The 12797-nt window shown below is 42.0% G+C and overlaps 1 protein-coding gene across 1 annotated transcript in view; it reads right to left on the bottom strand.

Moving 5' to 3' along the window:
* The window catches only part of MYO3A (myosin IIIA), a 237467-nt gene that overhangs the window by 138853 nt on the left and 85817 nt on the right, over positions 1 to 12797 (bottom strand). Inside the window, exon 9 of the mRNA XM_037837359.1 lies at positions 12610 to 12765. Coding sequence (XP_037693287.1) covers positions 12610 to 12765 — 156 coding nt within the window. The remainder of the gene's footprint in view (positions 1 to 12609; positions 12766 to 12797) is intronic.

The raw sequence follows: 12797 nt of genomic DNA, 5'->3' as shown, positions 1-12797 counted from the left end.
ATGAATTCCAAAACAAAAGAGGATGAGGAGGAGAAGCATAGGCAGAAGGCAGATGAAGGACCTGCAGAAAGAATCATGGAAAAGAGTTCAGACAAAAAGTTCTCCATCCCTCAAAGACGTTTCCAACATGATGTCTTATGAAAAAAAGTAAACATCTGCAAGAGAAGGTGCAAAGCTTTAATGAAGAGACTCAGACAACAGAAAGATTTGTAAACTGAGTTGGTTGAATTCAGAAAAGAAATGGATGGAAATAATAAAAGCACAATGGAAGCAACAGTCATAGAACAAATGTGACTGAATTTGCAGATGAGGGTACAGGGCATGGCTTACGCACACAGACCAAAAGAGGAAAGATGGAAGATGCAGTGGGCTCTCATGAGCCAGTGTGAGCTGCCCTGAACACACCACTGGGCGTAGCAAAAACTGAAAAAATGAAGTTACTCAGAAACCTCATGGGCATAGTTGCAGAAGACAGGTGTGTGCAAAGGGAAAGAGCTCACGGCCTTGGTCCTCTCAGCAGCAGCATATGATGCCAAAGAGAGAGAGTGCCACGGTGTGTGCCAGGTGTCCGCAGGAAGGAAATGTTAACCCAGGATCTTTCACGTGGGTACACTGAGCTTCCAAACCAACGAGGCAAGGACTCAAGGTTCAAGGCTTTCTGGAAATAACCATCAGATGACAAAATATAGCTACCCAAGAGAATAATTAAAATAAAGAACTTAGAAAAGGAAGGCTATAGCTAAGAAAAAATAAAAGACAGAGACTGATATAGAGGTTAAACCTTGACAATCTAATAGAACGGTGTAACAATGCCAGGATGCAGTGGCAAAGGGGGTGATAGGAAATACACCTGTGCTAATTTCATGCAAGGAAACAGTAGATGTTGTCTAGAATTGAATCATAATGAATCTAACTTTTTAACCTTTCGAAGACTCCAACAAACTCTCGAGGTGAAGACAGACAGACATTTGTTTGAAGTGTGACACTTTCTTCATTTTCACTTTAGTTTCTTATTCTTCTGTTAAATTTGAGTAAAATGTTTACTTAAAAATAGTTTTTATGTAGTTTGCAAGAATGTTTCCATTGGGGAAAACTGAGTAAAGGGTACATGGGTTATCTGCATTATTTCTTACAACTGCATGTGAATCTACCATTATCTCAATATAAATTTGAAAAAAAATAGTATTTATAATATAATCCCATATTTGGAAAAATATTTCTACTTCTATTGCTACTTACCAATGTAGAAATAAATCTGTTCATCAAATGTTTTTCTAAAACGTTTTCATTTTTTCTATATTGCTTGGATTTTTAAAATAATAAGCAAGGGTCACTTTTACAAATAAACTAAAACTCATGTTCCTTCAAGAGAATCCAGAAGCAGAGAAGACCGAAGTCTTATCACAACAGAAGTTTCCTTCTGCTGTCAGGGAGAGATGTGAGGGACGAAGCAAACAGAGATAAAGTTGAAGGGGTGGGGAGGGGCATATCTATAATTGTGTTATCTGAGTTGGTAAAACCAGAGTGATAATGAGAGTTTGAGCCCCATAAAAGGCAGCTTCACATAGAAAAAACAACAATCTCTGGCAAGGCCAGCATTTATATTTAAGATGCAGAAGCATGTGTATTAGTTAGAAAAGGTCTGGGAGACTGGTGTGGCCAAATCCATGCAAGCCACAACTTCCACTAAAAGAACACCTCTAAGGTCTAGGATTTACCCCAAGGGATCAGCTGGATTCCACTGCTGGATGAATAGCTGGATTTTGAGAAATAGTACCGAGGTGAAAGTGGGAGCCCTGGGGCTGTCCCACTCCTGTGACAGCTTGCTGGGCTCAATGACAGTATCCCAAAAGAAGAACCAGGATCCACGTTGTACAACTTCATAGGGTTGTTTTAAAAAAAAAAAAAACACGTGAAATATTAATGTAAATCCTGTCTTTTCCATCCTCAAGTCCTCCTTTGCTTCTGCCCCTAACCTAGCAGAACTATAAAGAGAAATAAATGTTTTCTAGAAAAAAAATTAAAAACTTTTCTCCCAAGAAAATCCTTCCATGTTAATTGCTTCCCCAATTTTTTTCACAATTATATAACAAATAGCCAAATGCACTATTAATTGTGTTTATTGAACATACAAGGGCAGATCAGGGCTTTCTATTCCAGATCTCAAACAAAATCCTTCAGTTCAAGAGAATATCTAGTCATTGAGTACTGGCTACATGCCAAGTACTGGACTTGGCAGTGGGGATAAGAAGATGATTGAGATTCACAAAACACAAATGGACAAGGCTGTCCAGGAAGTGACACGGTGCTGGCCAGCCCTGCTACCTGCCGTACTTTATGCTTCATGGGTGTGATTTCACCTGTCCCAACTTTAGGGTGTCATTAGGGTTCTGTTCTCAGACATGTTAGCTGGGCCTAAGTGAGGCTCCGTAACTTGCCCAGAGTCACAAAACTAGTACGTGCAAGGCTGGGGTGTGATCCCAGGTCTGTTTGACTTTAAAGTACAAGCACAGAGGAAAGAAAATGTTATCACATTCTTGGGCATTTGGGAAGCTTTCTCAAAGACGCTGACATTTGGAGACTGGTTTTGATGTATATGTCTGTGGCAGACTGAATTATGTACCCTCAAAAGATATATTCTTAATCTTAATCCACATTCCTGTGGGTGTGAACAATTTGTAAACAAGACCTTTGTCAATTGAAGTGCAGACACCTTTGTGAATAGGATCTTTTAAGAGTCTATTTAGGGATGGCTGCATAAAGGGGGCTCCTTAATCTGCGTTGCTGGAGGCCTTATAAAAAGCCAGATGCCAGAAGTCAGTGGAAACCCGCAAGAGCAAATACAAGGAGAGTGAGATGATCATGTGACAGAAGCAGAGATGCAAGTCAAGGCACCCCAAGGAGTCCTGCAAACCAGCACCCGAACACTATAGACTTTGGAGAGAAAGCCTGGCCTTGCCAATGCCTTGATTTGGGACTTCTAGCCTCTAAAACCATAAGCCAATAAACTGTTGTTTAAGCTAACCCACTGTGTGGCATTTGTCATGGCAGCCAAGGAGAATGAAGAGGGGGTGGATATCAAGAAGAGAAAACTGTCTGAGCCAAAGCAAAGAGGAGGGAGAAAGCAGGGCAGTTTCAGCTGAAGCCTGGGGACCCAGGAGAGATGGGGCAGCCGGTCCTTACCGGCTCACTACTGTTGATACACGCTGGGGCCCTGAGGAATTGCCATTTAATCCAAAATGAAACTAAACATTGAAAAATAAACAACATAGAGCACATAATGTAACATGCTATACAACTTCCAGTAGAAAATGGATCTAAGACTTATTTTGTTGAATACAGAGTTTTGTTGGTTCCTGCTAATAACTCAAGCAGGTCTCTAAACTTGCAGAGATGAGAATTCTTCCCAAAACAAATGAAAAAGTCACCATGTCAATGATCAACCGCACCCACATCAACAAATCATTTAAATCTAGTTCCTAAGTGATTATGCCCCAAACCTTCCAGGTAGCTATAAATTAGACAGATATTTTGAACTTATTTGCTTCCACACTCTATCCCCTTAATTAAGGGGAAAAAAGGTCTTAGGGAAAATGTTGGCAAGGATGCCTTGGCCTTCGAATATACTACTCAGAAATGCCAACTCCAATTGCAAGATCTGAAAGAAATAGGCTGAAATTTAAGTTCAAATGTCCATTGTGAATAAACCACACCAAGCAGCCCAAATGAGGCAAACAAAAGCCAAAACAAAAAACACTTCACATCAGCAGCTCTGTGAAGCCTAACTCCTGTTACTAGGGAGGGATACAGGAAACAGTAAAAGCGCTGGTCTTAAAATCGGGGTATGTGAGTTATGACCCGGGGCTGGCCATTAAGTGGCCATTGTCTCTGCAGATGGGACTCAATTCTTCTAGGTTTTGAACTTCTAATCTCTGAAGTAAGGAACTAGACTAACAGTTCCCTTCCAGCAATAGGGCTCTCTGATTGTATGAAGATTCTTTGGAGAATGAAAGAAGGTAGCGGGTTGGGTTAAGGAGGGGCCTGAACTGGGTGACAGGACAAGCGGGCTCCAGTCCCAGATCTCCTGCAGCGTGACAGGACCCTGGGCAAGTCTTTTTTCTTGGGCTCAGATTCCTCCTCTAGGTGCTCAATCAACGGGGACAGCAGACTGTATGAACGTGATGCCTCTTCACTGTTTTGTTTTGAAGCATCCCTGTAATTTACTGCCAGCACTCATTTACAGCTTTTTAGCACATCTTAGCCACCACCTCTTTCTGCTTGTTTGAATTCCTTTATTTAATGCTACTTAGGAGCAGAGAAACTCACAAAGCCTTTCTCCCGGGAGTGCTTATTCAATTTCCTTGTAAAACTCCTGAAGATCGCCTTTAAAAGCTATTTAGTTCTTATTCTGGAGCTTTGCCGGAAGGGAGGTGGTGGAGGGAGACATACGGAAATATTCCAGGTGGGGAGGGATAAGTTATCATTTCTTTTCCAACTTTCCTGGTCCTCAGTGGGACCTCACCGGGAACTCACCGCCTCCCCCAGCTGCACCAGCCTCTCCCTGAGGTCTCTGCCTTGGACAGACGCTGCCTCCGGCCCATCCCTCTTTGAGATCTTGCCTTCTGCTGTTGCCTGTTATTTACACGGACAGTTCCTTTACTCCTCATTTTAGCCAAGATTGGAATTTTCCAAAATAAAATTTACTTAGAATATAAGCACTCACATGAGTGCGCGCGCACACACACACACACACACACACACACAGCCCCCCAATCAGAATAACCACAAAAACATAAAATATGTAGCAACAGATTCCATATCCCCAAACATCCAAATACTAGCCAGTAACTGCCTTGCCTGATACAGCTTATTAGAAACATTCCTCGTTTGAGGGGATTCATCAGCCTTTCTTAGTAGAGCATTATCATTATACGAACTGGTGCTCCTGGTCTACTCATTTTTCCAGACTAGCTACTGGAAATGGCTGTAGCAACTGACCACGTTGTCTGATGCTAGAGTTATCATCTGCATTTGCCACACTCATGAGAGGTTCCTATCTGGGTGTTCTGGTTTGCTAATGCTGCCCTTTTGCAAAACACCAGAAATGGATTGGGTTTTATAAGGGGGTTTATTTGGTTACACAGTTACAGTCTTAAGGCCATTAAGTGTCCAAAGCAAGACGTCAACAATCAGTACCTTCACGGGAGGATGGCCAATGGCGTCCGGAAAACCTCTGTTAGCTGCTGTCTGCTTGCTCCCAGGTTGTGTTTCAAAATGTCGTTCTCCAAAATGTCAGTGTCAGCTTCCAATGGCCATCTTCAAAATGTGATTCTCAGCTGCAGCTCTGAGTTCCTTCTGTGTGTGCTCTTATACAGTTCTCTAGTAAACTAATCAAGGCCCATGCTGAATGGGCGGGGCCACACCTGTATGGAAATTATCTAATCATAATTATCACCCATGTTGGGTGGGGCGAATCTCCATGGAAACAACCTAATCCAAAGGTTCCAACCTAATCAACACTAATATATCTACCTCCACAAGACTGCATCAAAGATAATGGTGTTTGGGGAGCCACAACACACTCACACTGGCACACTGAGTAACACTGAACTCTAGGTCACCTTGCTTCCACAGCTGTGCTCTCCTTTTTCTGGTGCTAACCCGGGTGATGCCTTCAGTTCTGAGTGCCGGGCAAAACGAGGGTCTTTATGTACACTGAGAGATACTCGCTTGTCTGGGTCCCTCCCTTGAGTGGGCTGCCATGGGGGGCAGGGCTGCTCAGGAGGGTGGGGTTGCTGAGAAGGGCAAGGTTCCTACTGGACCAAGTCAGGGAATGGGACTCAAGTATCTGGAACGAGTGTGGAGCAACCTACCTAAGATCATCTGGCGTGAGAAGTGGCAGGAAGACAAGTTAAACACAGAGGAGACCAACACCTCCACCTCTGAAACAATAGTTTAAGGTTAGGAAGAAACACAGTCAGAAACTGTTGTTTTGGGAATGAGCAAAGTACTTCCAGAACTCTTGCTGAGGTCTGCTTGGTGTATCCACAGTCCACCATCTAGAACTGAAGGCAGGGTGGTGCACAGAACCTGGGAGGCTGGGAGGCCCGGGGGGCAGGCGACCCCTGGTGGGGCTCGATCCCCTCAGCCTGACTTCCAAAGTGCTCCGTGATCTCTCATTTCTGCTTCTCCTTCCAATCTCATTTCTGAGTGTTCCCCTTACAGCTCAGATCCAACGCTTGCCCTTCGGTGAGCATATCTTCTCGCTTTCATGCTTTGGCTCAGGCTGTTCTTTCCAACAATGCCCATGTAGTTGTAACTTCATTTTCACAGCTCTGTCGTGCTTATCTCTTGGACTGCCAATTCGGAGGCTGCCTCTTGGAAAGCCCCCCTCTCTTTGCTAACAGAACTACTCTCCCCTCTTCTGAACCCTCACAGGACATGCTTAGTATCCCTTGATGGGACTGAGCCTTCCTACTTTTTACATGGTCATTTACATGCTGATTTTATCCCTTTTACTAAAATAAGCCCCTGGAGTGCAGGTGCTATAGCTGCTTCAGCTGTCAGGTTCCTCAGCACCTTATCCAGAGCTTTCCACCATGGCCTCAATTAATATTGAGACTTCATGGATATTGTCTCAATCCACAATTTCTATGGCAGCAAGGATTATTGGGTGGATGGAGTTGGGGGAATTAGGAATTTAGTCTTGCTATGGACTAAAAACGGAAAGAAAGAGGAAAGAACACATCCAGGTAATCCCCTAGATTTCTACTGGAGTCATTAATAAGAAAGGGAACATAGAAAAAGAATTAATTTTGGGCGGAATGGCACAAATTCAATTTTGGACACGTTGGGTCAGAAGTGCCTTTGAAACACCCATGTGGAGACAGGAATTGGAAAGATGCTTGTTATTAGAACAGCCCAGGAACCATCTTAAAAGTTTAACAGTAGGGTAAGTGTGAATGTTCCAAAGGGTGAATAATTTTCACCAAGACACAGTCACAGCCATTAAGGAAAAAATTATCTTGCCCAGAAAATAGAAAGCAAAATGGAGTCACGCACTGTGTGGCACTGAAAGAAACCTATTATTACTTCGTATTGATTTTTCTCCTTTTTCTTTTCATCGTTCTGGTTTTATAAAATCAAAATCCCATCTGAGAGAATTTACACGGAATAAAGCCTTATACTTAAATAAATAATTGAAAGCTCGAGCCAGGCACTGATAATACCAAATGGGTGAGCAATTGTTTAGCTTCTCTTCATTGGCTAGTATGTCTCAGAGTTGCCTTATATTCTGTTCAGAAAAATACTTAAGGCAGAACAAGTTGATTAATTGCAATATGGCAACAAAACACAGCTAGTGTTTTTCACCTAAGAAATAACTAAATTTGATTTACTAAATTCTTACGAATCTTCCTTTTTGCTTCTATAAAAACTATATACAAAGTATGACAATTACATATATCAAAGTTAATCACTAGCATATCAAGGGTCTCAAGTAAAATATCAAAGTCATTTTGCATTGAATGTCAATACAAAATAAATTTTTTAATGTATCATGTTAATAACAAAAACTACCAAAAAAAGAAACTTTAACTCATTTAGAATGTGTTCTCATTCAAATAGATGATGCTTTAGATTTTCCCTTTATTTGCAAGGAATGCTAATCATAGCTTACATAATATGTTAAATAAATGTTGAAGATATATAAAAGAATGAACTTTAGGAACCTGTCTGTGCTGTCCACATAATGGTTATCCTAGTTTCAGGGGTTCAAAATGTCCTCCCTACAGGGGGAAGGAAGGGCTCTGCCCCCTGTGTAGGAACTGGGAGGGAGGGTTCACCTAAATCCAGGGCCTGTGACCTGAGCACGGGGAGGACATGGTCCTACCTGGAACTCCGCATCTCAAGGGAGTGACACAAAGCTCAGGGCCACTTCATAATTATTTGGAGGTGGTGTGGCAACCGAGAGGCCAGTGTTGCTGCAGGGAATGTCGGGATTGGGTATCAGTGGCGGCTTCTTAGCACGTGGTACCTGAGGAGGGACATTTGAAACACCCACTTCCTTTGCCTCCTGTCTGAGCCAGCCTCTGTCCCCTGCTGTAACTTCCCTGAGCCCTGCAATATCTTTCCACTCAATTGCTTTTCTTTCTAAGTTGGCTTCTATTGTTTTTAGTCAAGAGTGCTGAATAGTACATTTCAATTACAAATCAGTTTTATCTACTCACACTAAATGAAATAATCAGATGTAAAAATATCACACTGAAAAGCAAAGCTCGTAAAATACTTTGTAATTCAAATTTCTCACTGACTGAGACTGCGCTCTAACATGGTCAATTTTAACTGTAGTGAAAAAATGTGTTCCCACGCTCAAAGTGCATATCCTAGAAGCAGTTGCTGCATGTGCACACATTCTCATTTCCCAGATTAGTTGAGTAAGTTATGAGAGTGGCTTGTGTTCATGCCTGTTTATAACAGAGAATTCTGGTATGAGTTGTAGGTAACTCCAACACCCCTTCCTCCACCATCAGGAAGTGTAAAGTACTGAGTTTGTACTCAACTTATAGTAGGACAGTTTCTTTAAAGTTGAATTTGAGTTCATTTTATTTTTTTAATTATGATGCCAAGCACACACATCAGTTAGATTCCAAAAGGATGACATCACATACCAAAAAAGTCAGCTTCAAGTTAGCTGCAATTTAGCACAGTCAGATCCTCAACCCATTTCTACCAACATCTGGAACTGTGACAAATTAAATTTCTAGATGGTCTCCAGGCAGACTAGCTTTTCCAAGGTGTTGCCCCAGCATACCTGAACCTCTTTTCTTCTGCCCAATTGCATCTCATGTGTGGGGACTAGCGGGGGAGTTCTGAAAGCAGGACCATCTCCCCCAAATCCCCCATTATATGGCGCCAGGGTTTGAAGTCAAGGGGGTGCTGCGGGCTAATGCTTCAAGTGCTCCCCAAACACACTTGTGAAAGGTATTTTGAAAAATAATTTTAAATAGGATTAAAAAGACAAAGACATGTGTTTCAGTTTGCCAATGCTGTCATTATGCAAAATACCAGACATGGATTGGCTTTTACAAAGGGGGTTGTTATTTGGTTACAAAGTTACACCCTTAAGGCCATAAAAGTGTCCAAACGAAGGCATCAACAATAGGGTATTTTCACTGAAAATAGCTGATGGTGTCCGGAAAACCTCGGTCACCTAGGAAGGCTCGTGGCTGGTGTCTGCGCCAGGGTTCTGGTTTCAAAATGGCTTTCTCCCAGGATGTTTCTCTCTAGGCATCTGGCGGTGTTCTCTTAGCTTCTCCCAGGCAACTCTGGGCTAGCAAAAGTCTGCTTTCAACAGTCATCTCCAAAATGTCTCTCTCGCTGCAGCACCAATCTCCTTCTGTCTGAGCTCTTATAGGGCTCCAGGGATTTAACTAAGACCACACTGAATGGGCAGGGCCACATCTCCATGGAAATACTCTAATCAAAGGCATTACCCACAGGGGGGTGATTCACATCTCCATGGAAACACTCAATCAAGAGGTCACATCCTAACCAGAAAGATTAATAAATTTGCCCCCACAAGATTGCATTAAAGAATATGGCTTTTACTAGGAGACATAATATATACAAACCTGAAAAAATCTGAGGATTCCTGTGGCCCTACCAGATCAGATGCACACTGGGTAGGAGGGTAGAAGCTATAGGCTTATGGGACGTTTGGAAGCCAACACAATGAACTGAGCTGGGCTTGGCTGAGAGAATGGGGCTGAAGTGGGGTGAGGGTGGGGGTCTGAAAAAAGACTAACAAGTTTGCACTTGCTTCCTTTTCTATGAAGCCAGGTGCTTAGGGGGCAGGATGGAGAAGAGCCTCCTGCCTCTGTGACCAGATCTGTGTGAAAATAAATGAAGAACGGCCAACCGAGAACCAGCAAAGGCTGTTTATTCAGAGCTTGCTCTAGCAAGGGAGTCAGCTACTGTCACTAGCGTTTGGCAGAGACACCAAGGCAGGCTGGGGAGTGGGAAAGCTTTCCCATGGGAAGGTGGGAAGACTCTCACCTGCAGGTGGGCCCTGGTAGGAGGTTGTGGGGAGGCTGGAGGTGGGACGACTAGAAGAGAGGCATCCTATGCGATTGGCTAGTGGAGCAGATTTGGCTTCCCATGGTTGGTCTTAAGTTGGAAATGGAGGCAAAAATTAGGCGAGCTGTCAGTTACCGATCAAGCGCTGGCCACTTTGAGTCTATTATTCCGGGCATGGTGGTTTGGCTTCCTGGGATGGTTGCTGCAGGCATTGATCAGCTTCCTGGACTTACTGCTATGGAGAATGGGCCTGAGTTTCCTGCTCATTGTCCACTTGTATATTCTGTCTCTCATGTGCAATATCTTCCAAACCATGATGCACAACAAGGGTGGGTCTTGATTGGTTTACTGGAGTCCTTTAAATGGAGCTCACACAGAGAGCAGAGAGATGAAAATGCCCTGGGATATGCTCAGCCAAGACACACCTTGCTGATGCTTTGAGATCAGAGTAGCCCAGAGTTTGCTTGGAGAAGCTAAGAGAGGACAAAACGCCCCAAGGGAATCTGAGAGAGACTTCTGGAGAGACACTTGCTGACACTGACATTTAGAAATGCTTGGAGATGCAGACAGAAGGACGTTTAGCTATGAGATGAGGCCAAGAGTTTGCCCTGGCATATGTTAAGAGAAGACCCCCAGGCACTTAGAGAGAAAAGTGTTGGGAGAAAGAACCAAGAATGCCTAGTTGCTGAGAGAGGAGCTGGAACCACAACCCAGGATCAACAGACACTGGCCGCGTGCCTTGCCAGCTAACAGAGGTTTTTTAGACACCATCGGCCATCCTTCGGTGAAAGTATCATCTGTTGATGCCTTAGTATGGACACTTTTATGGCCTTAGAACTTATATTTTGTAACTTAAACCCCCTATATAAAAGCCAATCCATTTCTGGTATTTGCATAATGGCAGCATCAGCAAACGGGAACAGTGCCCAGTGTTGGTATATCTCAACTTCTGTATTTTGTTTGTTTGTTTGGGAAGGATGGGTTGTGAGTAGTTGTGCAGACTGTGGAACTGCACTCACACAAAGGTACAAAGATGGACATGTTTCAGTCTGTGACCCCTCCTCACTATAAACCACATGCCTGCATCACTCTTTCTGGCACATTAATTTACTTCACTCAGAGCTTGAATTTTTCCTGTCACTCTCTCCAGCAAGGCTGCACACTCACATGGGGAAGAATTATCACATTCAAGATTATCTGCTGTCCTGAGGTGGTTTTCCCATGTGAATAAAGATTGGGGTTTGGGATGAGGATTGGGATCCCTGCTAAGTCATTCATCACCTTTGCAGCCAGGCAGAGTCCATTAACCTCCACAAACCTCAATTCTTACTGGCTGTGAAAATGGGGTAACACGTGGCATTCTCCTCAGGGCTGTTGTGATACTACATAAGAACATAAATAAAATCCCAATATATTGTCTGGCACATTCTAGGCACTAAATAAACAGGAATCAAATATATAAGCCCACAATAGACATTAAAACATAACTATTTCTGGATCTTGCCTTTTAGGTTGCGTGCTCTTTTTAACTCACTTCCCTCAGCCCCCTAAAAATAATGCATACCTGAGACAAAACTAGTAAGATTCTCAAGAGTAATTTTAAATTAGAGACACCACTCTTTGACTCAAGAGTACCACCTATAGAAATTTACCTTAAGGAAACAACAAGAATTTTTATACCACTCTGTTTATTAAAGTGTTACTGATTAGAGTAAGAACAATTAGTAGCAACCTAAATGTCTAATATTAGGAGATTATTTAAACCTCTCATCGAATAGTCATGCAAAGAAATACTGTTCAGTCATTTAAAAATGGTGGTAGAAGGATATTTATTGACGAGGATATTCACTGTTAAGTGAAAGGCGGCAGGCTCCACAACACATGCACATATTATTCCAAAGTTGTTTTAAAATGTATATCCATTCATAAGAAAGGTATTAGAAGGTGATAGATTAAAATGCTACACTTGATTAATTTTATCTTGTTATTTCTCTGAATCTTCCAAATTTTCTGAAATAAAGATATATAATTTCTATAACAAGGAACTCATTAAATGTTATAAAAACTGTATATGGATTATTAAATTGCAAACAGGAAGTATGAAAAAAGACATTAAAATGATTTTTTTATATAATTAAACCAGGAAAAATGATACCAATAAATAATGATATCTAAAATCTTTCCCATTTTATGTTACTTTTAAAACCCCAAATCTAAGAACTCTTTATAGAAATGCATAAAATACAAGCAAACATAAGCCATTTCTTAATCATCTGTTGAAGTTTACATTCTTTGTTCTGATGAAATTGTTTAAAAATGCAGTTTATCTAAAATATTGCCAGTAATTTTACCAAAATCAGAATGCAACTCAGTATTAGAAATTCAATTTTCTTGTAACTATCCCCTTCACCTCTTCCCCACAACAAGGGAACATAATTAAATTCTTTTTCATCTTAACTACTATTGCACTGTAAAATTATTCAGAGTTTTCTAACAATCTGGACTTCTGGAGTCAAGATAGTATTTGATTACCTGGCTTTTTCAGTGCTTCCCACGCGCTGATGAACATCAATGAATTCCATGAGCTGTTTCTGTAACATTACATCTTTGCCCTCAACTTGGGTAATGAATTTATGCTGTAAAAGATCGGACACTGTTGGGCGCTTTTCATAATCTTTTGTCAAGCACCTGCACTGGCAAGAAAAAAAAGAGCATGTAAT

This window comes from Choloepus didactylus, chromosome 5, assembly GCF_015220235.1.
Source record: "Choloepus didactylus isolate mChoDid1 chromosome 5, mChoDid1.pri, whole genome shotgun sequence".
Lineage (NCBI taxonomy): Eukaryota > Metazoa > Chordata > Mammalia > Pilosa > Megalonychidae > Choloepus > Choloepus didactylus.
The sequence above is the reverse complement of the archived record's forward strand: the minus strand, read 5'-3'. Positions and strand labels throughout refer to the sequence as shown.